The 27,093-nt window shown below is 44.9% G+C and overlaps 2 protein-coding genes across 8 annotated transcripts in view; one reads left to right on the forward strand and one right to left on the reverse strand.

Moving 5' to 3' along the window:
- Positions 1-23,604, reverse strand: PRUNE1 (prune exopolyphosphatase 1). 4 transcript variants are annotated; one of them, XM_089915900.1, is made up of 9 exons: positions 22,542-23,604; positions 22,069-22,138; positions 14,733-14,825; positions 13,980-14,182; positions 12,160-12,344; positions 11,272-11,430; positions 9,869-9,963; positions 7,574-7,732; positions 1-1,867 (listed from the first exon to the last, which is right to left on the reverse strand). In XM_089915900.1, the coding sequence occupies exons 1-9, from the start codon at positions 22,595-22,597 to the stop codon at positions 1,439-1,441; spliced, it is 1,449 nt and encodes a 482-aa protein (XP_089772026.1). In that variant the 5' UTR covers positions 22,598-23,604; the 3' UTR covers positions 1-1,438. The 4 variants fall into 4 exon arrangements, with proteins under 4 accessions (XP_089772026.1, XP_022419969.1, XP_022419970.1 ...); XM_022564261.2 differs by lacking the exon at positions 22,542-23,604 and having other exon boundaries at positions 21,784-22,466; XM_022564262.2 differs by lacking the exons at positions 7,574-7,732; positions 22,542-23,604 and having other exon boundaries at positions 21,784-22,466.
- The window catches only part of MINDY1 (MINDY lysine 48 deubiquitinase 1), a 9,280-nt gene continuing 5,239 nt past the window's right edge, over positions 23,053-27,093 (forward strand). The window contains exons 1-2 of one of the 4 annotated variants that reach the window (XM_022564260.3): positions 23,053-23,801; positions 26,020-26,830. In XM_022564260.3, coding sequence (XP_022419968.1) covers positions 26,378-26,830 — 453 coding nt within the window. In that variant the 5' untranslated portion in view covers positions 23,053-23,801; positions 26,020-26,377. The remainder of the gene's footprint in view (positions 23,802-26,019; positions 26,831-27,093) is intronic. The other 3 variants (XM_089915895.1, XM_022564258.3, XM_022564259.3) reach the window with 3 other exon arrangements.

Raw genomic sequence — 27,093 nt, forward strand, 5'->3', positions numbered from 1 at the left:
AACAGGAAAAAAGTATTTAATACTTTAACAAAATGCAAAATAAAAGTACCCAAGTTACAAAACATAAATTCCTTTGGTTCAGTAATCACGCCACTTTTTACCTTCCAATGGCTACAAACATCCCCTCAAAGTGAAGTCAGTTTCCCTCATATGAAGACATCATGCCAAAACCATCACATACCCCACTGTTCAGCAAAACTGTTGAAAACTTACAGGGAGCAGAGCTGTGGGGTAGGAAAAGGGGGAACAGGTTGGTCTGAAGAGAAAAGGGAGACTATACACATGCAGAACAAGTCAGTGGAAGGGAGCTCTTTGCTGGGTCACTATGGTATGAATCATACTCCTGTACATGCTACATGAGGCTGAGTACCTTGGTACAATCACAAATAAACAGACAATTCAGTGACCCTGAGCACTCCCAGGGAAAAAGAAACAAACAAAAAACCAGAGAAGCAGAGGCAAGAAAGGACGGTGTGGCAACAGGCAGATCACAGAAACCAGGGAACATCAGTTTTGCAGACGGGGAAATGAGATCTAGAGGAGTGAGTGTCTGGACAAAAGACACACAGTTGATGGCAGTCGGTATGAACTCCGTGTTTCCTTCTACTATGCCCAAGGAGAAAATCAGATGGATAAGAAATCGACAGAGCCAGGGGTCTCATTGTAGTTCTACTGTCTTTTGCGAAGAGTGCCCATGAGGTCTTAAGGCTTTCCCAGGTGTCTCCTGAACTCTCAAGAACCAGGGGGGTCTTCTGGGTCTCTTCAGGGTCCCTGTGGCTCTGAGTCAGAGGGATCCAAAGAAACTGAGAGTCAGGCCAGCTGATCAGGACAGAAGATAATGGCCTCCAATCTGCTCCCAAACAATCCCGAAACAGTCACAATAAGCTCAGAGTAGAAATTTAGCAAACTGGGAATGAGACACCATCACCTAATTGGGGGCAGAAAGAGGAGTCATGGAGGTGAAAATCAACTAAAGGCTAAAAACTGGAAGAAGCTAAAAGTAGGTATTGTGTTCAATAAATACTTGAATTAATAAGAGAATAAATGAACACTGGAGACAATGAATGTTTGGTTCCATAAGAAATACTGGTTCTGTTAAAAAGCCTGACTTAGGGCACTTTTGGGGTACACATTCTTTCTGTGCCACTCTGCTGGAACTGTGTATGTTATCACATCATGACCCTGGCAAATGAAATAGAGGAGAGTCAGTGCAGATTTAAGGAGTTAAATTAAATAATAAAATTTGTTTGATTGGTAGAGATTGTGGGGAAAAGGGAGAATGCCAGCTCAGCTTTCTTTTACTTCTTTCTCCTCCTAGGTTTATGAGAACAGTATACCAGATCCTGGAACAATGAAGACAAAATTGCTGAAACATCTCAAAACATGCATTCAGGGTGGTTCAAGCAACCTCTTTCACTTCCCCCTCCCCTCCCAACAGTCATTTCTTGGACCGGGAGGCAGTGGTAGATTCTGACAGTGAGATTTGACTACATTTCTCAAAGATGACCTCGGCTGAGAATTTCGGCAGCCCCTGATCCAGAGGGCACTCATCCACCAGGCTGTTCATGGGTGTGGGGGGCAGTGGAGGCTCCTCCTCATCTTGACTCAGTCCAGGAATCAGGGAGTTACCTGCCCTGTCCAATTCCTTGTCTACCTGCTCCCTGGACAAACCCTCTGTCTCAGGCTGTCCTGAAGGGATGTTCGTGGAGTCAAAATATGCTGACAGGGCTTCCTGGAGCAGAGGCAGAAGTTTCTTTCGAGAGACCTGGGTGTTGCCTTGAAGATAGGTTTGGAGGTTAGGGTGGATGCTTGGGGCAGGGGTCAGCTTCAGGGACGGAGAATGGGAGCGTTCCAGGACTCCACAGACCTAAAAAGGAGACAAGATGGGGAAGTGGTATATAAGGTGGTGAAGCAAAAAGCTGAGACTTCTAAGAGACTTCTCTTATAGAGGATAAAAAATATATTTTTTTAATTAAGTCATCTAGGGTTTTTTTATTGCTTGCAACAAAGGCACATCAACTAATACACACAGTATTTTAGAAACAGAAGAAACATTTGAGATGATATATTCCATTTTATTCATAAGTAAACCAAAGCCCAGAGAGATTAAGTGCCTTGAATGTAGATGATGGTAGAGTCTGAACCAGAACCTGGGACTCCCACCTCCTCGAATATTGTTATTTGCAAGGGTATTCCTGTGCTCAAAAACTTGAACTCTATCCTTAGCTGAGATGGGACAAGCATCTACTATATTGAGGTCAGGAGAAGAATACAGGCAGAAAGAATAAATAGATCAAGTTGGGGTGGGAAGTATGCCAAGCATTGTGCCACGTCTGGCCATTTTCAAATATTAATTTCCTCATTTAATCCTCACAACTACCTTACAGGTTGGTATTACTGTTACCCTCATTTACAGGTAGGGAAACTGAGGCTTAGATTAGGTAACTTGCCGAGGTCAAGTTTTTTTTGTTTCTTTTTTAAATTTTATTTATTTTTTATACAGCAGGTTCTTATTAATTATCTATTTTATACATATTAGTGTATATATGTCAATCCCAATCTCCCAATTCATCCCACCACCACCCCGCCCCTGCTGTCCCCCGTTGGTGTCCATACGTTTGTTCTCTACATCTGTGTCTCTATTTCTGCCTTGCAAACCCGTTCATCTGTACCATTTTTCTAGATTACACATATGTGTTAACATATGATATTTGTTTTTCTCTTTCTGACTTACTTCACTCTGTATGACAGTCTCTAGGTCCATCCACGTCTCTACAAATGACCCAGTTTTGTTCCTTTTTATGGCTGAGTAATATTCCATTGTATATATGTATCACATCTTCTGTATCCATTCATCTGTCGATGGACATTTAGGTTGCTTCCATGACCTGGCTATTGTAAATAGTGCTGCAATGAACATTGGGGTGCATGTGTCTTTTTGAATTATGTTTTTCTCTGGGTATATGCCCAGTAGTGGGATTGCTGGGTCATATGGTAGTTCTATTTTTAGTTTTTTAAGGAACCTCCATACTGTTCTCCATAGTGGCTGTATCAATTTACATTCCTACCAACAGTGTAGGAGGGTTACCTTTTCTCCACACCCTCTCCAGCATTTGTTGTTTGTAGATTTTCTGATGATGCCCATTCTAACCGGTGTGAGGTGATACCTCATTGTAGTTTTGATTTGCATTTCTCTAACGATTAGTGATGTCGAGCAGCTTTTCATGTGCCTCTTGGCCATCTGTATGTCTTCTTTGGAGAAATGTCTATTTAGGTCTTCTGCCCATTTTTGGATTGGGTTGGTTGTTTTTTTAAATATTGAGCTGCATGAGCTGTTTATATATTTTAGAGATTAATCCTTTGTCCATTGATTCGTTTGCAAATATTTTCTCCCATTCTGAGGGTTGTCTTTTCATCTTGTTTATAGTTTCCTTTGCTGTGCAAAAGCTTTTAAGTTTCATTAGGTCCTATTTCTTTATTTTTGTTTTTATTTCCATTACTCTAGGAGGTGGGTCAAAAAAGATCTTGCTGTGATTTATGTATAAGAGTGTTTTTCCTATGTTTTACTCTAAGAGTTTTATAGTGTCCAGTCTTACATTCAGGTCTTTAATACATTTGGAGTTTATTTTTGTGTATCGTGCTAGGAAGTGTTCTAATTTCATTGTTTTACATGTAGCTGTCCAGTTTTCCCAGCACCACTTATTGAAGAGACTGTCTTTTCTCCATTGTATATCTGTGCCCCCTTTGTCATAGACTAGTTGACCGTAAGTGCTCAGGTTTATCTCTGGGATTTCTATCCTGTTCCGTTGATCTATATTTGTTTTTGTGCCAGTACCATATTGTCTTTTGGCTGTGTTGGGTCTTCATTGCTGCATGTGGGCTTTCTCTAGTTGTGGCATGTGGGGGCTACTCTTCGTTGTGGTGCACGGGCTTCTCATTGTGGTGGCTTCTCTTGTTGCAGAGCACAGGCTCTAGGCGTGTTGGCTTCAGTAGTTGTGGCACATGGGTTCAGTAGTTGTGGCTTGTGGCCTCTAGAGCACAGGCTCAGCAGCTGTGGTGCACGGGCTTAGCTGCTCTGTGGCATGTGGGATCTTCCCGGAGCAGGGATCAAACCCTGCACTGGCAGATGGATTCTTTTTTTATTTTTTCTTATTAGTCATCCATTTTATACACATCAGTGTATACATGTTGATCCCAATTTCCCAATTCACCACATCACAACTCCCACCCCCCACTGCTTTCCCCCCTTGGTGTCCACACGTTTTTTCTCTACTTCTGTGTCTCAATTTCTGCTCTGCAAACCAGTTCATCTGTACCATTTTCTAGGTTCCACATATGTGCGTTAATATACAAAATTTGTTTTTCTCTTTCTGACCTACTTCACTCTGTATGACAGTCTCCAGATGCACCTACGTCTCTACAAATGACCCGATTTCATTCCTTTTTATGGCTGAGCAATATTCCATTGTATATATGTACCACATCTTCTTTATCCATTCGTCTGTTGATGGGCATTTATGGCAGGTGGATTCTTAACCACTGCTCCACCAGGGAAGTCCCTCATTTCTAATTTTATTGAGTCCTCTCCCTCTTTTTCTTGATGAGTCTGGCTAAAGGCTTATCAATTTTGTTTATTTTCTCAAAGAACCAGCTTTTAGTTTTATTGACCTTTGCTACTGTTTTCTTTGTTTCTATTTCATTTATTTCTGCTCTGATCTTTTTCTTTCCTTCTACTAACTTTGGGTTTTGTTTGTTCTTCTTTCTCTCCTTTATGTGTAAGTTTAGATTGTTTACTTGAGATTTTTCTTGTTTCTTGAGGTAGGATTGTATTGCTATAAACTTCCCTCTTAGAGCTGCTTTTGCTGCATCCCACAGGTTTTGGATCGTCATGTTTTCATTGTCATTTGTCTCTAGGTATTTTTTGATTTCCTCCTTGATTTCTTCAGTGATCTCTTGGTTATTTAGTAACGTATTGTTAAGCCTCCATGTGTTTGTGTTTTTTACGTTTTTTTCCCTGTAACTTATTTCTAATGTCATAGTGTTGTGGTCGGAAAAGATGCTTGATATGATTTCAATTTTCTTAAATTTACCGAGGCTTGATTTGTAACCCAAGGTGTGATCTATCCTGGAGAATGTTCTGTGTGCACTTGAGAAGAAAGTGTAATCTTGCTGTTTTCGGATGGAATGTCCTATAAATATCAATTAAATCTATCTGGTCTATTGTGTCATTTAAAGCTGTGTTTCCTTATTAATTTTCTTTCTTTCTTTTTTTTTTTTTTGCTGTACGCAGGCCTCTCACTGTTGTGGCCTCTCCCATTGCGGAGCAGAGGCTCTGGACGCGCAGGCTCAGTGGCCATGGCTCACGGGCCCAGCCGCTCCGCGGCATGTGGTATCTTCCCAGACCGGGGCACGAACCCGTGTCCCCTGCATCGGCAGGCGGACTCTCAACCACTGCGCCACCAGGGCAGCCCCCTTATTAATTTTCTGTCTGGATGATCTGTCCATTGGTGTAAGGAAGGTGTTAAAGTCGCCCACTATTATTGTGTTACTGTAGATTTTCTCTTTTATAGCTGTTAGCATTTGCCTTATGTATTTAGGTGCTCCTATGTCGGGTGCATATATATTTATAATTGTTATATCTTCGTCTTAGATTGATCCCTTGATCATTATGTAGTGTCCTTCCTTGTCTCTTGTAACAGTCTTTATTTTAAAGTCTATTTTATCTGATATGAGTATTGCTACTCCAGCTTTCCTTTGATTTCCATTTGCATGGAGTATCTTTTTTCCATGCCCTCACTTTCAGTCTGTATGTGTCCCTAGGTCTGAAATGGGTCTCTTGTAGACAGCATATATATGGGTCTTGTTTTTGTATCAATTCAGCGAGCCTGTGTCTTTTGGTTGGAGCATTTAATCCATTCACATTTAAGGTAATTATCTATATGTATGTTTCTATTACCATTTTCTTAATTGTTTTGGGTTTGTTTCTGTAGGTCCTTTTCTTCTCTTGTGTTTCCCACTTAGAGAAATTCCTTTGGCATTTGTTGTAGAGCTGGTTTGGTGGTGCTGAATTCTCTTAGCTTTTGCTTGTCTGTAAAGCTTTTGATTTCTCCATCAAATCTGAATGAGATCCTTGCCGGATAGAGTAATCTTGGTTGTAGGTTCTTCCCTTTCATCATTTTAAATACATCGTGCCACTCCCTTGTGGCTTGTGGAGTTTCTGCTGAGAAATCAGCTGTTAAGCTTACGGGAGTTCCCTTGTATGTTATTTGTCATTTTTCCCTTGTTGCATTTAATAGTTTTTCTTTGTCTTTAATTGTTGTCAGTTTGATTACTATGTGTCGCCAAAGGTCAAGTTTGAATGAAACAAAGCTGATACTTGAACTCAGGTCTGTCATCAGAGCTGGTGTTCTAAATTACTATATTATACTATTTCTAACACAGGAGGAAGAGAGGAAATGGTAGGGCAGACCGTGAAAAGAGGACTACCACTTTCCAGCACAGAGGCAGCCTGGGCAATGGTAGAGTTATCAGATACCTACAGAGTTCCAGAGGGACCATGGCAGGGAGAAGGAGGGGAGATTTAGGAAGGTGGGGAGAGGTACTTCGTATGGTCAAAGCACCCTTTCCTTCATGACATGATTAGTAAAGAGAGCATTGTGCCCAGCAATGAACCTTACATATAATATTATGTTTAATGATTACATCACACTAATTAGTAGGTGGTAATATGACATTTACAGAATCAGAAGTCAACTGACTTGCCTTTGGTCAAAGAGCAAGTAAGTGGCAAATCTGGGACAGAAAAGCCTATATATCTGCCTTTAAAGGCTGTAGTTCTTTCCACAATGCCAAACTACTTTCCACTGAATGAAATTACATTTGCTTCCTGGAGGAGAAGATAAAGACAAAGAGAGGTGGGAAGGGGCAGACATGCCTTTCATGCACAAAAAAGATTATCCAGCTGTATTCAGACCAGTCTTCAGCAGTCCTCGCTGCTAAGAAATCTGAAGAATCCCTGGACTGCCTTAAGTCCACTTTTAAATTCTTCCCTGGGCTTATCAGTAACCAACAGAGGAAAAGAAAGGGGAGGAGGTGGGAAAGGTGGCTAAATGGAAGATCAGGGAAAAAAACCAAACCTGCTCCTAGACCACTTCTCTACAGAGTTAGCACAAACTGCTTAAGTAGTAGAAAAGGTTTCTCATCTGTTTCCAATTTTCAAGGCAATAAGGTAAAAAGAAAGGAATTGATTTTCAGGGGTGAGGAATTAATGCTTAAACCAAGAATCTAGTTTTAACTCCAGATTTATAACACGTCCTTTTAACCTGATTTCAATTTCTTCTAAGTAGGAATTGTGTCTCTAATTCTCTTTGGAACCTCCCTTTCTCAACAAGAGTATGATTAAGGATATTCACACATAGAGAGAATGGAAAAAAGCAGGTAGTGGCGATTCTGGAAACAGATCAAGGACCTCTGGATAAATACAAGAATGAAGGAGAGGTCTTTATAGCACAGGACAGTGCGTACAGGCAGAACTCTGTAGGGTCCTCAGGCTGGAGAAGGGACAGGGACTCACCGTCACTCGGAGTGCTGTGTGGGGACAGAAAACTGCCAACTGCCGCACTGGCTCATTGCAAGTGTTGAAAAAGATAGTCATGGCGACCAGGGCATCATAGCTGTGAGCCTGGCAGAAGGCATGGAGATCTGCAATGAGGCCAGACCTCTGCAGAAAGGCCTAAAACAGAAGAAATGGACAGGGATGAGGGGCTGCCGCTGGATCCTCATTATCACCCTCAACAGAAGATGCTTACGAAGGGTTTCTTTGCATGTTAACCTGGGACTTGTACTCCATAAAAAAGGTATCTAATGTTTACTCTGTGCTATTTATGTGCTGGAAGGCAATATATAGAATGAGGAGAATGAGCCTTTCTATGAGGCCATTCTATGAGCCTCACAGAATGAGGCTTTGGGTTCAGACAGAATTGGTTTGAAAATCAGCTGTGTTACCTATCAGCTATATGATCAAGGATCCCTGGACTTAAGTTTCCTCATCTGTAAAATGAGGATAAATCATTTACCAAACTTGATTGTTTTAAGAATTAAAAAATGATAATGGGGCTTCTCTGGTGGCACAGTGGTTGAGAGTCCGCCTGCTGATGCAGGGTACACGGGTTCGTGCCCCGATCCGGGAAGATCCCACATGCCGTGGAGCAGCTGGGCCCGTGAGCCATGGCCGCTGGGCCTGCACGTCCGGAGCAACGGGAGAGGCCACAACAGAGAGAGGCCCGCGTAATGCAAAAAAAAAAAAAAAAAAAGGTAACGTACGTAATGTGCCTGGTATGTCCAAGGCTATCCTGCTCTTACAATCAATCAAGCAAGGTCTTTGCCTTGAGGATATTTTTATTCTAAAGCAGAACAATGGCGCATACAAATAAGTACAGACACACGACAACTCCATCCTTGGCTCTTCATTCTTTGTCTATCTATCTATATTCTTCTCCAAAATCTCACGCAGTATTTCCTCCAATGAATAATACCACCAGCTGCTTTAGATCAGGGCTTTTCTTTATCCTTAGCATTTCTAATGTGTCAATTTGTACTATGATTATGGTACTCTGGCAAGCCTTTTGTGTTCTTATGTTTGGTTACAAAACTAGGTTATAAGTAGCAAGGGAAGAGGCCATGCTATTCTGTTTCAGTTAATTATTTAGTAAAAATTTTTACATGTTATTTAGGAGAAAGCTGTGCAGTCTATGAGAGTACATGTTCAGATCAGATGAATGATTTAAACCAATAAGATATGGAGCCAGGTATTAAAATACCACTATCGGAGTTATATTCCTTCACCCATTTGACAAAATTCATTGAGCATCCACTATGCGCCAGGCATTGTCAAAGGTGCTGGAGATACAGCAGAAACAAAAGAAATAGGGTCTCTGCTCTGGTGGAGCTGATAAACTAGCAGAGGAATACAGACAGTAAACAAGGAAACCATGAAACATGATTATTTCAGTGTGCTAAGTGCTATGAAGAAAACAAAATGGGAATTCCCTGGCAGTCCAGTGGTTAGGACTCCATACTTCCACTGCAGGGCGCCTAGGTTCAATCCCTGGTCAGGGAACTAAGATCCCACAAGCTGCATGTACAAAAAAAAAAGTAATATTTAGAGATTTTTGAGCATGGAGGATATTACTTTAGTTAGGGTGGTCAGGAAAAACCTCCTGAAAGAGAAGACACCTGAGCTAAGTCCTGAATGAAAAGAAGGAGCCAGCTCTGCAAAAGGAGTGCAAAGGCTCTGAGTTGAGAGCTAAGAGTAAACTTAATGGTTCTGAAAAACAGAAAGAAAACTGGGGTGGCTACAGTACTGTGAGTGTAGGAATGGGGCTGGAATGAAGAAGTCAGAGAAAAGGACAAAGGCCTGATAAAGGAGGGCCCTATAAACCACTGTAAGGCCTTTAGATTTTATTAGAAGTACAATGAAAAGGCAGTAAAGGGAGGGGGCCAATAGGATCTGACATATCTTTTTTTTTTTTAATCTCAGTTCCCCGACCAGGGACTGAACCCAGGCCACAGCAGTGAAAGCGCTGAGTCCTAACCACTAGACCACCAGGTTACTCCCCTGGATCTGACATGTCTTAAAGAGATCACTCTGGCTGCTGTGGGGAGAACAGTTTGCAGGGGTCAAAAGTGGAGGCAGGGAAACCAGCATGGGGGCCATTACAGTAGTGCAGTGAGAGACGATGGACTGTGGAGTAGAGATGGAGAAAAGGAGGGGTAAGATACATTTTGGAGGTGAGCCAGGAGTGAGGGGCAAGGTTACATAAAAAACTAAAGGTTTTCTCTCCCACCCACACCTACATCTTGCTCTTACCTCCAAATCCATATATATTGCACTAATGGCCACCTTGGTGCCTTGTCTGGAGATGGTCTTCTGGTCCTTTCTCAGCATCTGCTCTGTGGTCAGTCCTAGAAAGTGGATGTGAGACTAAGGGTGAAACAAGAGAACCAAGAGAACCCAGGGTCCCAAGACCAGGAAGGTGAAGACACCAAGACAGGTCAAGGAAGAGGAAAAACACAGCCTCTCTTTGGGGCAATGAACAGGGCTAGTAACTCAGGATGTAATTATATAATAGAAATTTATTTATTCACTTAAAATAATATTTATTTATTTTGGCTGCACCGGGTCTTAGTTGTGGCATGCAGGATCTTCATTGTGGCATGCATGTGGGATCTAGTTCCCCGACCAGGGATCGAACCCGGGCCTCCTGCATTGGGAGCACGGAGTCTTACCCACTGAACCACCAGGGAAGTCCCAATAGAAATTTACTCTAAATAAAAAATTACTTTTGATTACTGGGTCACAATAGGTACCTTTAGAGCAAGGGACTCTGGGGAGAAGGGTAAATGGAAGAAGAGAGGCTTTTACTCCTGATTTTCCCCATTCTGTGTTGTTTTACTTTTCTAAAAGTACAAGTGGGACCTCTCTTTCTTTTTTTTTGCAGTATGCGGGCCTCTCACTGTTGTGGCCTCTCCCGATGTGAAGCACAGGCTCTGGACGCTCAGGCTCAGCGGCCGTGGCTCACGGGCCCAGCGGCTCTGCGGCATGTGGGATCTTCCCAGACCGGGGCACGAACCCGTGTCCCCTGTATCGGCAGGCGGACTCTCAACCACTGCGCCACCAGGGAAGGGAAGCTCTCTTTCTTTTTTTTTAACGTCAACAGGCGGTAGCTGGGTAACAAATCATGGAAGTTTTTTTGTTCTCTTCCTTCGTCCTTTGTATATTCACCCTAAATGTTTCTTCTGCTTCCCTAACCATTTATCCAGATCTCACTCTGATAATTCAGTAGAGTTGGCCCTCTGTACCACGGGCTTCACATTTGCGGATAAGGAGGGCCGACTGTATTCATTATACTATGCCATTTTACGTAAGGGGCTTGAGTATCCGAGGATTTTGGTATCTGTGGGGGATACTGGAACCAATTCCCTGCAGATACCAAGGGATGACTGTATTCCCTCAGCATACTTTATTTATATGTCTATATTCTCTAATTAGACTAGAAACCTCTGAGACTCTTAATATATTCCTTCTCATCCACCCAATAGCCAGGATAGAACAATCCAGTAAATGACTGATTAATTCATGATCAGACTCACACACTACCTAGCTTCTTTCTGGTATAAAGCTTAAATCATTATGCACGCTCTGAAATTGTTTTGACGGTATTCAAGAACATAATGAACAAGGCTTTTGTCCACCAGTTTAACATTTCATACCTGATACATCAAACTTTGCCTTTTGCAGAGAATCAAAGATATCATTTCTCTTGGGCAGATTTGGGAAGAGGGCCTCTAGATTCTCCACATATTGGTTGTCCTTTAGGGTTGCCTTTCCAATTTTAGGGTCCATGTTCACACAGTCCAGGATGATTGCTCCTGCAGAGAAGGACGATGGCAGAACTCAAATCCTGTGGCCCTCCATTCCTGACAACTAGAACACACATAACCCTCAAACCAAATGGACACAATACCAAAGGAGACTGTATGGCAACTCACTGAAGACAAAACAAACTGGGACAATGTCCTGAGTAAGACATCCCAAATCCAAACTAAAATGTAGTCAGGGAAATGGGGAAAAGGTAGAAAGGAAGTGTAAATATCTCAATTCTTGGAGATTTTGAAACCTAGTCAGAGAGAGATGATCTCTCTTCCACAGGCCAAATTCCAGTTAGAAGAGATAGTCTAATCCAATTCTCTTTTTTTTTTTTTAACAAATGGAGAAAATAAGAACAAAAAAGGTTAAGAGATTTGCTCAAGGTCATATAACTACTTCCTGGGCAGAAATGGTATTAGAATTCATTTCCTGCTTCTTTGGCTAGTCCTCTTTCCATTATACAATGCTACTAATAGGCAGCTTCTAGGTCTGTTGTTCTGTGCTCCCTTTCTGCTTTCTCCAACAAAGTATTCCACAGGCCTTCAAAGGACAAAGTATCCCACAGCCTTTTTAATGCCTAATTGCCCCCTGAAAGAATCCCCTCCTTCATACCTACTAAATGGCTTTGAGAGGGTGTGGTCAGGCTGGAAGAGTCTAGACTTCTCCACTTTCCCTTCTCTGGCATGGGAATAAAGGATCTAATCAGGTCCCAACCCCCAAGCCACCCTCACCATGAAGAAGGGCTGCAGTTTGCCTGTCCAAGATCTCTGGTGCCCCCTGCAGGATTCTCTCGGCCACCAGGGTAGCGCAGGACCCCACCAGCTCAACTGAAACATGGCAGGGAGGGCAGTGTTTCTGATCGATGGGCCGATGGTCTAGCACCTCTGCTACTGCCTCCTCTAAGGCTGCGTCACTTCTGCGTGGGAAATGGGGGAGATGTGGGGGAAAAGAGAAAGAAAGATAGGTAGGGGCACCTCACTCATGAAGAAAACAGACATCATAGGCAGACACTTAGACCTTTGATCACTTCTACCTCTGCCTCACTCCTCTCAGTTCTTCTCTTAAATATTATAACTAAAGCCATCTTTAAACACCGTATAGGTGAATTTGATGAAGTATCTGCTACCAGTATCTCACCCACATATTTGATATCCTTTAGGGTTGTCTTTCCAGTTGACACCTGGACACCCAACATCTAAATCTCTCCTGTTCCCTCAATTCACTTAATATCCAAATTTCATGCAGGTCACCTGTGGCTTCTGGCTCAATTCCCATCCATTCCCTCCTTCCCAACCCTCTGCTACTGCCTTATTCTTGGCCCTCAATCTCTCTCATCTGAACTACTCCAATAGTTCCTTAACCAAACACCTGCTTCCAGTGCCCTCCGAAACTGTCCTCTATAAGACTACCTGAAAGAGCATTTGAAAAATGCAAATTTGGTTCTGCTAGGATCTGGAATAAATAGAATTAACAATAGTTCCCCACTGCTCAAAATAAAGTCTAATCTCCTTGGCAAGGCCTACAAGATCTCCATGATCTGGCCCCTGCCTACCTCTCTAGTCTTATCGTTTTTATGTCCTACTCCTCCCTCATATTTTATGTTCCAGTTATGCAAAACAAATCTCAGTTCTCCCAACTCACCATGCTATTTCATACCTGCCTGCGTTTTGCTAACTACCTCAACTCCTCATTCACCAAGCAAATACCTAGTCTTTCAAGACTGAGATCAAGGATCAACTCCATTAGGAAACCTTTCCTGACACTCCTCTCTACTCCCCTCTTGCATATTTAACCACTCCATCCTTCATGTAACTACTGTCCCCTAGAGTGACGGTCGCCACTTACCTCTAACACCCATTACAATGACCTGTTTACCTAGTTCCCTCCTCTGACTGACAACTTCTTGAGGACAGAGATTCTACCTCACCTTCGTCCTCTAAATAGAAGTTTATTAATGAGTGAGTGGATAGCTGGATTAGTACCCTTAGGCTGTCCTCTGTCAATGTCCTGCTATAACCAGTGTGCTTAAGGAAAAAATATTCATATTACTATTAGCAGGAGCTAGACACACTTGGGAAGGTCTTGTACTCGTATTGCTTTGTTGGCAGTTTTTTTTCCAGTCCTAAATTAGGGATGGGATTATTATAGGTGTGTATGTTTGTTAAATAGCATTAAAGAAATATTGCTTTATGGAGGAAATGATGTTGCTAACTTTTTAAAGTTAAAAATGCCGTTGTAACCATTATTCAAAGGTTTCTATTGTAATAAATCTGCCATGAAATCTTAAAACAATGATACCAAAGGTAGATTTACAATATTTCTGAGTTATCCTTTAGTTTGAACTCTCCGTGTTTCTATTTCTTTTTATTACTTGTATAACTAGAGAACTGACAATATTTTTTTATTGTCTTTCTATATCTGATATCACCCATCAACTATGCTTAGCCTGTGAGATCCTATGAGAAAACATTCTTTCTTCTACTCTTTAAAAACCTTACTCATCACAGCCCATGGCACATGGTAAGTATCAGCTTAACTTTCTTCCACTTACTTGGGTAAGACATGATGGTCAACAAGGATGAGGGTGAGCTGGCCAGCCTGCTGCAATGCATGGAGGTCAATCTCATCCCGGAAAATCAAGAGGGACTCTGGAATGTGAGTCTTCTGAAGGAAGAAGACATTGTCACCTCGTAGAGGTAGCTCAGAACGTTTTATATTTAAAACTGGCACAAAGACTTCTTCAGCCTCAGTTGTCTAGAGAGGAAAGTGAAAAGAAGGTATGGCTATGTTCTGTAATAGGATAGGAAAAGTCACAAGACTATTGGGACCAAGGGAGACATGATCTTGGGTAAGTCACTGCCTTCCTCAAAGCCGCAGTTACCCAGTCTTATCAAAATAAAAGGATGACCCTTCCCCTCTCTCCTTCTTGGCAATAGCATGAAGGTCAACAAGACAACTCACGGAAAAGACCTACTTCTAGATGCTGGAGAGAAGGCAATATCAGTCCTCCAGAGCTGACATGGGCATGAGGAACATACACAGACCACTGATACCCATAAGGAATTCAATAGTTAACTGTTTGAATATTGCTTTATAGTTTACAAATTCTTCAAAATACATTTGTTCATTTGATCCTCACAGCAACACTGCAAAATATTATCATTTCAGATTTTATAGTTGGTGACAGGAGACTCAGCAAAGTTAAGAGATCTGACTTACCCAAGGCTAAATGCTGTTAAGTAGCAGAGCTGGGTCTTGAACCCAAATCTTTTCATTTTAAGGCACTCTGTTCCTAGGTACTCACCTTTGCCAGATAAAAAGCCAGGGCGAGAGCTGACACCATGGAGTCCAAGTCACAGGCTTCATTTCCCAGCACAACATGTATGGGTCGGGACTCCTAGAGAGGCAGGAGAGTGGGAAATTAACAAAAGCATCTCCATCCATTTCTGGTTACCTTATTCTCATGTAGGGCTGCACACACATCCTCTCACTGATCTTCACCGAGGAGGTAGGTCATATAGTCTTATGGGTCCTCAGTTCATGGATAAGGATATTAGTTAAGAGGGCATAAGTGTTTTAGCTAAGCTTTAAGCATTCCACACATATCTATAGTTAGTGGAAAAGTGCTCCTTCCTCTCTACTACACTGTCTCCTTGAATGTTAACTTTCAGAAGAACAGCAGTAAATCATTCTCTGATTCTTATGCTTCTCTGGGCACTTGAGGAGAAGTCAAAAGTAAAGCATCTGGGGTAGCTGATGTATTCAAACCATATCAACCCTGGTTTGTACTTTTTTCCCATTTTTAAAATAGGGAAAAGAATCCTTGCATTTCTAAATCACGAGAATAGGTGAACAGACTTTGAAAATAAAGGTAAAAATAAGATCTAGTTCATTATTTAGATATCTAGTCCATGAAAACTCCCCCTACCCAGAGGAGCTTCAACCATAACCAGATATAAACAACACTCTCACACGCAAGAAACAGACACTTTCCCCAGCAGGTTCAGATTAAAGCAAGAACAGTTGCTGCTGCTGCTGGAACTTTTATTTTTAAAGCTTTGAAAAGTTTCTGCTGATAAGAACTCTGAGGAGGGAGGCATATCTGTCGTTATTATTAATCTTGTTCCCTTGCATCTCCCTACCAGAATTTTAAATAAAATTCATTAAAACCTAAAGGTGTTGGGCTTCCCTGGTGGCGCAGTGGTTGAGAGTCCGCCTGCTGATGCAGCGGATGGGGGTTCGTGCCTCGGTCCGGGAGGGTCCCATGTGCCGCGGAGTGGCTGGGCCCGTGGGTCATGGCCGCTGGGCCTGTGCGTCCGGAGCCTGTGCTCCATGACGGGAGAGGCCACAGCAGTGAGAGGCCCGTATACCGCAAAAAAACAACAACAACAACAACAACAACAACAAAAACACCTAAAGGTGCCCACAATAGCAAAGAGAGGGGTTTTGTTTCAAAATATCTATTGAGTGTGCCATGTATTAAAAAAAATTTTTTTTGGCTGTGTTGGGTCTTTGTTGCTGTGTGAGGGCTTCCTCTAGTTGCGGCGAGTGGGGGCTACTCTTCATTGTGGTGCTTGGGCTTCTCATTGTGGTGGCTTCTCTTGTTGTGGAGCACGGGCTGTAGGCGCACGGGCTCAGTAGTTGTGGCTCACGGGCTCTAGAACGCAGGCTCAGTAGTTGTGGTGCACAGGCTTTGCTGCTCTGCGGCATGTGGGGTCTTCCCAGACCAGGGATTGAACCCGTGTCCCCTGCATTGGCAGGCGGATTCTTAACCACTGCACCACCAGGGAAGTCCCCCATGTACTGTTCTAATATTTTTACATGCATTAGCTGATCATTTAATCCTCAAAACAACCCAAGGGGTAGGCACTGTAAGAATTATTATTTCATTCCAAGTAGAAGCATTTGGCCAGGTGGAATGAGACTATACAGTCCATGGCTCAGCTTAGGCACAAGGATTCTATCTTACCAGTTTACTTTTGAATTTCTATCTCAGCCTACTTCTGAAAGAGAGGAAGGAATAAGAGAGACAAAAGCAACACACTAGTTTCTTGATTTCAGCACTGGGCTGCCGTCCTGTGCATTGCAGGGTGTTTGGCAGCATCCCCCAAACTCCACCCACTAGATGCCAGCAGCACCTCCAGTCATGACAATCAAAAATGTCTCCAGACTTTGCCAAATATTCCCTGCGGGGCAAAATCACCCCCAGTTGAGAAATACTGGGTTCCAGAAAGGTGAAAATCTACTCTGGCTTCTTCAATCAGGGAAGATTTGCTAGATAGAAGAGTTTAGAAAAGTGGGAAAGGTGTTCAGAGGAATAAAACATAACAAGGAACAGTTTATCAAGTAATGTAACTTTAGGAAAAAAGAGAACCTAGAATCATCTTCCTTGTATTGGCTGTTACCCACTCCCCTCACTTGCCCAGAAAGCCAAAGCCAGAAAGGGACAATTTTAGAAGACTTCTGGTGGCATAAATTGTCCTATCTCGTAACTAGAAAGGTTTTTATTTTTAAACCACCCTCTTCTCCATCTCCTACTCCCATCCCTAGAGACAAGGACAAAAGACAGAGGTTATCTGTCAAGGTTTTGGGCAAAGGGCCTCTGGGGAAAGTCTGCCCTTGGGTTCTCCCCTGTGCCCATTTCTCTAAGCCTATTTCAAGAGGGTGGCAGCCAAGACCCATTCATACTGAACAGCATGGGAGTGGGAAGATTCTTTTCAATATTAAACTCTTTGCCAACACAATATGAGAATTCTGTACCCAAGACCCAAGGCCTATATTAACTCCTCTGACTTGCAATTCGTCCTCCTGATACCAGAGAAGGCCCCTCTGTTTCCTAGATACCAAGAACTGCCCAGATGGCTGTGGACCAAAGTGGCAACAAAGCACTTGAGATAAGTGGCTGCTGAGATAACTTGATCAGTGAAGCAGTAAGGGAGGGCACCATGTTCTCTAGAGAGGGAACTATACAAACATGAGAGGCCATATGGCCCTGACTCTGGAGAATAAAGGGAAGAGGAACAGAGAAAAGGCAGAGCAAGGGGGAGAGGCCTATTGCTGGGCTTGAAGAGGCCCTCGGAGAATCTTTCCAAAACTCATGTTAGTGCTGTTTTATTCCAAGTGGCAGCCGAATCAGGATCAGTCAGATCCCCAGCACCAAGAGAAGATTAAGCAGAAAAGCAGAAAGTAGGGACCAAATGCAACTTCATGGCTCTGAGGGGAGGAGAAATGACCCCCAGAGGAAGGTGAATGACTAACCCCTTGTGCTCAGTCAAGCTCAGACAGCAAACCAAAGGAGCTAACACAAAAGGAATACTCTGGGACTTTCAGCCAATCTTGGAACAGGAACAACCAAGGGAGGTGGTGGCATTCCTTTCCCCTGTCAGCACCCACCACTACCCCACCATGACTGGTCCATTCGCCACCCACAATACATGATGTGCACATTCCCAGCGCTGTCCTTTGCACTATTTGTTCTTCTCTGTCTGAAATCAGCAGAACTGCCATTTGAAAAGACCACAGGCTGGAGCTGAATCTCAGCTGTGTTTCTTGTTGTGGGACTTTGGCCTCTCTAAGCCTCTTTTTCCTCATATAAAAATAAGGAGACTACTGTAAGCAATTTCATGAAGTTGTTATGAGGATTAAATGAGATCGCACACAAGAGCCTACTCTGTAGTAGTACAGATGAGCTCCCTTCCGTCTTCTCCTTTCTCTAGCCCTTGCTGTCCAGTCAAGCCCAACCGCAAGCCCCTTCTCTCTGTGAAGCCTTCCCTGCACCCGGGCCACAGCAGTCCCTTCCCCTGCACTTCCAGCTTCTGGCACTTGGGATTCTCATACAGAACTTAACTACTACCTTAAGGAACTCGCTATCTTTTCAAAGGCATGTATCACAAATCCTTAACGTAGCATACAAGTTAGGTGACTATATACTTTGTTGTTCAAACCAGTACACTTTTTTTTTTCTTTTTGTGGTAAGCGGGCCTCTCACTGTTGTGGCCTCTCCCGTTGCGGAGCACAGGCTCCGGACGCACAGGTTCAGCGGCCATGGTTCACGGGCCTAGCCGCTCCGCAGCATGTGGGATCTTCCCGGACCGGGGCACAAACCCGTGTCCCCTGCATCGGCAGGCGGACTCTCAACCATTGCGCCACCTGGGAAGCCCAAACCAGTACACTTTTGAGAATGAAAAGGGGTGCAATTAATGATTATGTCTCAATAAACTGACTGTCCTAGGCAAGTCGGGTATATGGATGCCTAACTTACAAGGTACCATTCTCCTCTTTGTTTAGGAAAAACATGTTAACTCTTATCCCCCACCCCATCCCCCACTAGCTGAAAGCACAAGCCTCAGTTTTCTGACCATCAGAGGAAGAGTTCCGGGCAAATATAGCTATACTTAGAGCATGAGGAAACCTGAGCTGCCAATGGAAGAAATACAATCTGAGAGCCACTAGTAGATATAAACTTTTTTTCTTCTTTAAAAAAACCTAGGCCTTCCCTGGTGGCGCAGTGGTTAAGAAGCCGCCTACCAATGCAGGGGACATGGGTTCGAGCCCTGGTGCGGCTCGAACAAGGTCCCACATGCCGCGGAGCAACTAAGCCCATGCGCCACAACTACTGAGCCTGCGCTCTAGAGCCCGCGAGCCACAACTACTGAGCTTGCGTGCCACAACTACTGAAGCCTGTGCACCTAGAGCCCGTGCTTCACAACAAGAGAAGCCACTGCAATGAGAAGCCCGCACAGCTCCCGCTCACAACTAGAGAAAGCCCGCACGCAGCAACAAAGACGCTACGGAGCCAAAACAAAACAAAACATCCCAAAAAACAAAAACCCACTAGCTGAAATGACTGTATCCTGATGTTCTTTGCGGCCTCAACATGGAGTTGGGGGGGAGAGGGGATGGGTTTCAGGGCTGGCAAAGTCAACTACTTCCCTTCCAAGGCTGCATATGGTCTGATGCCTACTCTACAAATTAGTTAATGAGGGAGAAATGAAAAAAGGAGACAAGGAGCCAGAGATAGAGAAGCCTTCCCAGCAGGGAAAATGGGACTGACTGATACTGATGCAAGGACTGCAAATTTCTAAGGATAGTCAGCCACTCCTGATTCCTGCCTCATTCCTGAGAAGTGCAGACAACACAGATTATCCAAAGCTTCTGGATGAACACCTAAACTTGAATGCAGCCCCACCCTGAAGGAAAGATTTTTTTTTTCCCCACTAAAAGTGAAAGATAACTCACCATGAATAGGACATTAACTTAAACAGGATTTCTTTTTTTTTTTTTCTTTGCGGTACGAGGAGGAGGCTCAGCGGGATCTTCCTGGACCGGGGCACGAACCCGTGTCTCCTGCATTGGCAGGCGGACTCTCAACCACTGCGCCACCAGGGAACCCCAAACAGGATTTCTTTTAAATGGAACAACCTACTATCATTGTGGCAGAGACTGTAGAAAATTTCTCTGGTATCAAATGCTGAAAATATGGTATCAGCAGGAGAGGTGGCTGGGTTATCAGCTGTTTGTCTTGTGTAAAAGGCAAGCATTCACAATTTCCTAAAAGTTATATGTGGTTTAATAGCAACACTCAAACTTAATAGTGTCTCTGTCTAAATCATGTCTTTCTTTACACAAGAAACAACCGTGTGGCCTCTGGGGAATTGGATAGGGAGAAGAAAAAGGATCTTTTTCTTTTTCTAATTTCATATCCTTTTTGTATTAACAGTTTTCCCTATGTACATTTACTACTTCTATAATTAAAAGCAATCTAAATTGTTGGTGTCCACCTGTATGTCCTGCCACCAGTTCACCCACTAACATTGCTAGAGTCTAATTTTCTCATTTCTCCTGGCCCCGGCCAGGTTGTGTGATAAGAGCGCTAAGATATGACCTCACCTTCACAAGTTCACAAGTTTGGAAAAAGGAAGATATAGATCTTGCTCCTTGGGGGATGAATGCAGACAGACAAAGGTCAGGATATCAGTAATACTGAAAAAATCCAGTATTTTTCAGCTTCATATTCCTGAGGAAGATGTACTCAGATGCTGTAGTCTAGATGCATGCAATGAAATGCTATCTGGTGAGGTTTCAGGTTCAAGGACTCTACCAAATGGTGGAGAACAGACTGGTCATTTGGGTTATCGGGGGGAAACAAAATCCAACTTCTTGGCCCTTGGAATGTGCCACAAAGACTCTATATTAGTCCTCCAATGAGTTCCCTGTGGTGGAAATCAGAGGTAACCAAAATGAATTGGTCCCAAATTGCCTTATGCATTAAAACAACTTTCCCCAAATTTGTATTTCACAAGGAAAAATTTGGTGTAATTGGTGTTAAAATTGAACTTCACTCCTATTCTTCAGGTGAGGGTATTCATTTACGACAGCAGCTGAGTCTGCAGGAGGAATTCGGTGACTTTTAGGATTTGTTAAAGACCAGAATCTTATCACCCAGGGGAGTTTGTAGAGTTTAAGATATTTAAAAAGGAAACAAAGTCAACCATCTGTCTAGGTTTCTCCAGGGGCAGTGTAACTTGAAGTAGGGGGGGCCAGGTGGCCTCCTGGAGCCTCTCTCTGGCCAGCTTTTTGCTGCTAACTGGGGATAGCGGCTTAAGGCTGCATGACCAGTCAGCAAGGCTGGGAGATTCCAGCCCGCTCAGGGAGTACCAAAAATAAGCCACAAAGCATTCAGGAGTCATGCTTATAGTTTTGATGCCAAACACACTTTGTGCTTATCCAGTCCAGGCCGCGGATTTTTATGTAATTTGTGTGTGTTAAGGCCAATGAAGAAAACTGGAGGCAAAGGAATGCAGGTTGTAGTCAACAGACATGCCTGCTACCACCACTTTTAATTCAGAATGAATTAGGCCCGCCAGACAGAAACCGCCGTTCAGAGGCAACAAAGCCGTGGGCGCAGCTTCCCTCGTACCCGCGGGGTTCACCTGGAGGCCAGTGGGCCCGGGAGGCCTCGTGAGCGGAGAACTGAAAGAGGGGCGGGGAGAAAGGAACAAACACACGTCGCGGCAGGCACAGCTCCGATCCTTTTGACGGAACTGACCCAGAAACTGCGAGCAGCGGCTCAGCGGCAGGACCCAGACCCACAATTCCGCCTCCCCGCTCTCGGGCAGACCCCAAAGGCAGGAGCCCCCAGCTCAGGAGTGGGGTGACTGAGCAGCATTCCCACTCTCAAGGGATCGGTTCTCGTTCCTCACTCCTCAGGCCCCAAGCCTGATCAGATCCCAAGCCCCCACCCCACAATTCCGCGTTCCCTCCACATAGACCCTCGGGGCTCCCCAGGTCCCACATCTTTGTCCTTCCGCGACCCCAGGATCCATTCCTTACGATCACAGACAGGGGTCCGTTACCTGCAGAGCAACTCGACAACCCTGCAGATAGTCCTCCATGGTGAAGCTCAAGGTGTGCCACTGCCCCTCGCCGCGGAGAGGTTAACTGGCGAATGAGCCCCGCCCCGGGTTCAGGGGATTGAGACGAGTCGGGAGGTGGGACTCGAACCCACCACACCGCGACTCGGCCCCGACCCCGGGAGGAAGTGCGTAAGCAAGGGCCCCGGGAGTCCGACGTCGCCCCGCCCCCAGCGGCGGAGGCCGAGTTCTGCGCCCAGGGACTCACGGGAGGAGCGAAGTGGGGGCTGGAGGCGCGAAATGGGGCGTGGTGCAGGGCGTCCTGGGAAGTGTAGTCTCGAAGCGCCAAAATGGCCCCAAGAATTGAGGGAAGGAGAATTTTCTGAGATCACAGTGTATATGTGTCACATAACCTATCTTTGTGGCATCTGAACTTTCCCTCTTGAGTCAGGCTAAGTATAGCATCTTTCCATATATTACACCGCCCATCTGGTTGACATCTTAAATTACACTGGGCAAAAACAGCTCCTCATCTCTCTCTCGAATTCTCTTCCTTACCAAACTGACAAACTGCCACCAATTGCGTGATTATACATGTTATAAAAACATTAGAGTAGTCTTTGACCGCTCTTCTTTACTTAATACCTACAGTCTCTCGCCAACTCCTGCTGCTGCTTTTCTGTAGCCTGTTTTTTTTCTACAGTGTCGGCAAATGTCTCATTCTTTTCCTGGACTGTTGTAACCTGGGTTCTTTGCTCCCTGCCTCCCTCATTGTTCCAACTGCTCTTTCAGCCTTCGGAGTTGCTTGAAGTTTCATCCTGCGGCAGCCCTGTAAGTAGAGCTTGGAGGGCCCTTCAGAACGTAGAGTAGGGTTCCAACCTCCTTTAACTGCCACCTTCCAGCCCCAGGGTGGTGCAGAGTACTGCAAATAAAGGTATTCTCATCATCAAATGTTCCCCTATTTATTAATCCATCCCTTTATTTCCTACCACCAGCCTCACACCAGCTTTCCCTGCTCCCCAAGCTAGGAATTGAGAGGAGGTGACAGATGAGAAGCTGTGGCCCGTGGTGGGAACAAGGACTAGAGCACAGGGGTATTGGATCTCCTGCTTGCTCAGCTGGTTTTCTCCCTGCTGCACTCTTCCCAGAGCCTGGGGCTTCTTCCACACCTTCTTCTGCACTACCCAGGCACAGCCCAACCGGTTTCATTTCTAGACTAAAAAAATGATTCATTAAGGACTTGGAAAGGATCGGGATTTTTTCACTTTAAATGAATAAATATGGAAATATCACGCTCTTTGGCCCTGCTTCTTTGGATCCAGGGCAAAGGACTGCCATGCCCGGAGAGATCCAACAAGCTGCTGCTGTCCAGCCCTGCTCCTCCCCACTTAGCAAGGGCCCTTGCTCTTCCCTATTCTCACCAGAGAGGCACAAGTGCTCCGTCCCTTCCAGCGGCAGGCGGAGGGAAGAGAAAGGGTCTGTTGTTTTTCTCTCCCTGTTTCTCTCCCTCACTGCTGATCACCAAGCTGCTGACCAGATCAGAAAGCCCTAATGGAAATCCTCCAGTGCTGGGCAGGCTCCTCCTCCTTTGGGGAGCTTGTCCTTGACTGATTTTTCTTTGTCCTGATGGGAAAAAAGAGACAGAGAGAAAGAAGAAAAAAGAAAACCCACAAACTTCCTTTGAAAACCAGCTTGTAGACAGGGCCTGGAGCGCACGCCCTAGACTCGGCGACTCAGAAATCCCGAAGACGCTCTGAGCGACCTGGGAGCACCTGGGCTGCACCCCTGTCTGCCTGCACCCTCCTCCAGTGCCCCCCGGTCGTGGGCGTGAGTCCGGAAGTAGCCACAATCCAGCCAGGACCGCCGCTCGTAAACCTGGGTAAACCTGTATAAGCTCTGGCGTTGACAGCTGGAAGGCAGCTGGGACTGTGGTGGCGCCCCTCCCTGTACCCACCTCCGCCATCGCATTGCCAGAGTTGAACCCCCCTTCTAGGTCCTGGAACAGCACCCACTTCTGTAAGGTAAAAACTGTTTTAACCATTTCCTTCGCCTTTTCTCCTAACCCCCACTGCTCTTTTTCCTCTCCATCTCTGGGGAGGTGACACTGGCTGTCCTTCCACCTTGGGTCTCTATAAGTCTGGATTTCGAGAGGAGCTCAGGCAGAAGGAGTACGTAAAAGAGATGCTGCTTGGTCCCTACACTTCCTCCTTTTAATGACACCTTCCCCCTCTCCCTTGCTAGCAAGTAGACAGCGCACTGTGGTTGCCTTATTCTGAGGGGAAAATCTAAATCATTAGTTGCATGAAGATTTGGGTCAGACTGAGAGGGAGATTAGAGTGGGACAGTCAGGCACTTGAGGGGAGAGTAAAGTTCCTGGGGAGCCAGGGCAGGGGACACGGGTGTCTTCTTGAAGCTACATACCCGGTTTATATGCTTCTTCCAACTTTTATATGCTTCTTCCAACTTTTGGCTATTTACTGCCTCTGGCTATAGGGAGGGTCCAGGGCTCTTTTGACTCCCTTACCGCCACCAGAGGATAATTCCAGCTGGAGAGAAAGTGTAGGACTTGAGTTAAGAAAAGAGGAAAAGCATGAAATCCTGATTTGTTTGAGAACCTATGAGTCTCAGAGTCTCTCCTGCTCTGAAATACTCCATTATGCCCAACCCACCAGGCATGCCCCCTGTAGAGTGGAACTCCTCCATCACACTTCTGGCCCCTCTTCTGAAGACTTAGCCCACTTAGCCTTTTGCCCAGATTCTCTGAGACCCAGCTCCCTCTGGTATCCAGCTCCTGGATACCACTGGCCTGGCCAGCTAGTGGCCCAACCCCTGCTTAATTATTGATCATTTCTGGCATTGGACAGAAAAGCTAAGAAATAAGCGCTGTTTTTCTCCAAGCTTTTAAAAAAGTGTCCCAGGCTCTGGTTTCTGCTTCTAAGGCTCATCCTAAGTGTCATTTGGGAAGGGAGGAAAAAAGGAGAGAGAGGGAAAAAAAAAGCATAAGGCCTGCAGGCAATTTTTGCTGCTATGATTCGAAATCAACAACATGTAAATGAGATGCAGCTAGCATAAATTATATTTGAATCAGGAGGATGATCAATCTGGGTGACTAGGCTTATTTCGGTAACTTTTCTGTTCCTCAACTTCACCCCCCAGGCTTTACCCTAGCCCTAAATTCCTGCCGGATTACAAAAGGAAGCATAGTCTCAGGTTAGGCGGAAGCAAGAGAAAAGATTTCTGACAAGTTTAATTTCTCCCCCTTTCTCACCCTGATCAAGGGGGTGAGGGAAGTAAGGCGGTTGAAGGGAAATGTTTTCCAGGGGGCAGGGTTTGTGGCTTTTTATTGTCTACGATCCATGGTGTTAATTAAATGTCTATGCTTAGTGCTGCTGGTAGAGAGCGGGTTAAACAGGTCCAGAGTTGACATCTAAAATGACCTAGATGGGAATAGATGGAAAGAACATATGCACAGGTAGAGGAGTGGAGACAGAGCATTTTTTGTTTTACAGAAATCAATAATCAGTATTTTTATATTCCATGTAGTGGGCAAGAGAGTATCTCTGGGTTTCGGCAGTTTTCGGAGCATAGAGGAACTGAGGAGACGTCGCTGATCCCAACTCTAGCTCTCAAGAGAAGCTTACTGGAAGAATGGGGTCGGGTGGGGGGTGTGTGTGTGTGTATGTGTGTGTGTTTTGTACGTCTAATCTGAAATTACTTATCAGAACTGATCTCTGATTCAAGTCCCCAGGGCCTGCATTTCCCCTCTCCAGCCTACAGGAAGCTCCTCCCAGGATCTTTTTGTTGTGGTTTGCGATTGTGTAAATCTGGAGTTGTGAAGGTGGAGTCCTTTGAGGAGAAGGACTTCTTTCTCAACAGTGTTTCACCTTTAGGGGCATGGTATTGACTCTCTTTATTCTTCACCCCAAGCACTATATGACTGTTCATCTTTTTGCCCTTGGGATGAGGCAGAGAGAAGATGGCCCTAAGGATATAAGCCATGTGTGCTCAGGATGTTTCCTGAACAGCCAAGGGACAGGGTTCGGGTAGGGCAGAGGAATTACTCTCATTCTGGCTATGGTGGGGTTTACTGACATGATGCCTATTACAGGGTGAGCTAAAGATCACTGTATTAATAATCATTAGTATAGTTTTAACATTTCTTTCTCCATCTCTTTTTCTTCTTTCTCCTTTTACCCGCCCTTTCTGTCTTGTCTCCATTCCTTGTCCTTCCTGTTTCAGGGAAGCTGACGCCACCCAATGTCTTCAATCCCACCGGAATCATCCCCCCCAAGCCTGAAAGTCCTGTACCCTCGTTGGTCCTATCTGGTCACAGCAAGTTAGAGGTGAAAGAGCCCGGCCTGGGGCCCTTCTGTTTACCCCAAAGCTGTACTACCTGTAGCCAGGAGTGGCCAACAGACGCTAACCGAGCCTTCTGCACTACATTCCTTTTCCAAGATTTTTCTGGCTCTATTTGCGTTCCAGCCCAATGATTTCCTTCTTATTGGATCGTTCTCTCTTTTGCATATCAAGCCTTGATTAAGCCAGTCCCTGAGGACAATAAAGTCCTTTGGTTCCCCTCAGTTGACCCCTCCTGACCATGGAACACCATCAGCCTGAGCATCCAGTCCGTGGTGAGGCCAGGACTGCGGAAGTGGTCAGCCCTGAAAACGATGAGGTCCTGTCAGAACCCAGTGAGCCCCCTCAGGACAAGGATGCCGAAGAGGCTGATGGGGCAGCTGGAGAACAGGAGCCAGTAGATGAAGCTTTGCTGCCAGCCCAGGGCCAGGATAACCTCGAGTCGCCTCCACCTGATGCTAGCTCAAGCCAAGAAGGGCCAGCCCAGGGGACACAGCCTGAGGTAGAGACAGTGGGGGCCTGCTCCTGGCCCCAAGAACTTCCCCAGTCCCCCAGGGCCCGACAACCTGAGCTAGACTTCTACTGTGTAAAGTGGATCCCCTGGAAGGGAGAACGGACACCCATCATCACCCAGAGCACTAACGGCCCTTGCCCTCTCATCGCCATCATGAACATCCTTTTTCTTCAGTGGAAGGTAAGAGAGAGCTTGGATGGGGGCTCAGAAAACCTTGATCTTTCTGATTTTCTCAAGCCAAACTTTCCAGATTATTCTTCCTACTTCTCCAGCTTGAACAAATGAGATAAGATATTCGTTAAAAACGAAACAAAACAATGATCTGTCCTACTCCTCTGTCTTCTACTGTCTAGCAAATGGGAATGCCTTGCAGTTTTCCACATTCATTCCCTTGCTCCAGTTGCAAGCTTTTCTTTTCCACCACACCTGACTGCTAGACAACC

This window comes from Delphinapterus leucas, chromosome 1 (assembly GCF_059928025.1).
Source record: "Delphinapterus leucas isolate spDelLeu-1000000601 "Yukka" chromosome 1, BTC_Dleu_Yukka2, whole genome shotgun sequence".
Lineage (NCBI taxonomy): Eukaryota > Metazoa > Chordata > Mammalia > Artiodactyla > Monodontidae > Delphinapterus > Delphinapterus leucas.

Excerpts from the sequence above, each read along its gene's own strand:
- PRUNE1 (XM_089915900.1), bottom strand. The coding sequence starts at position 22,597 with ATGAAACTTCAAGCAACTCCGAAGGCTGAAAGAGCAGTTGGAACAATG. Across the intron at positions 7,733-9,868 it reads CAATATATATGGATTTGGAG|GCCTTTCTGCAGAGGTCTGG; the intron begins GTAAGAGCAAGA and ends CTTCTGTTTTAG. Across the intron at positions 1,868-7,573 it reads ACACAGCACTCCGAGTGACG|GTCTGTGGAGTCCTGGAACG; the intron begins GTGAGTCCCTGT and ends TCTCCTTTTTAG.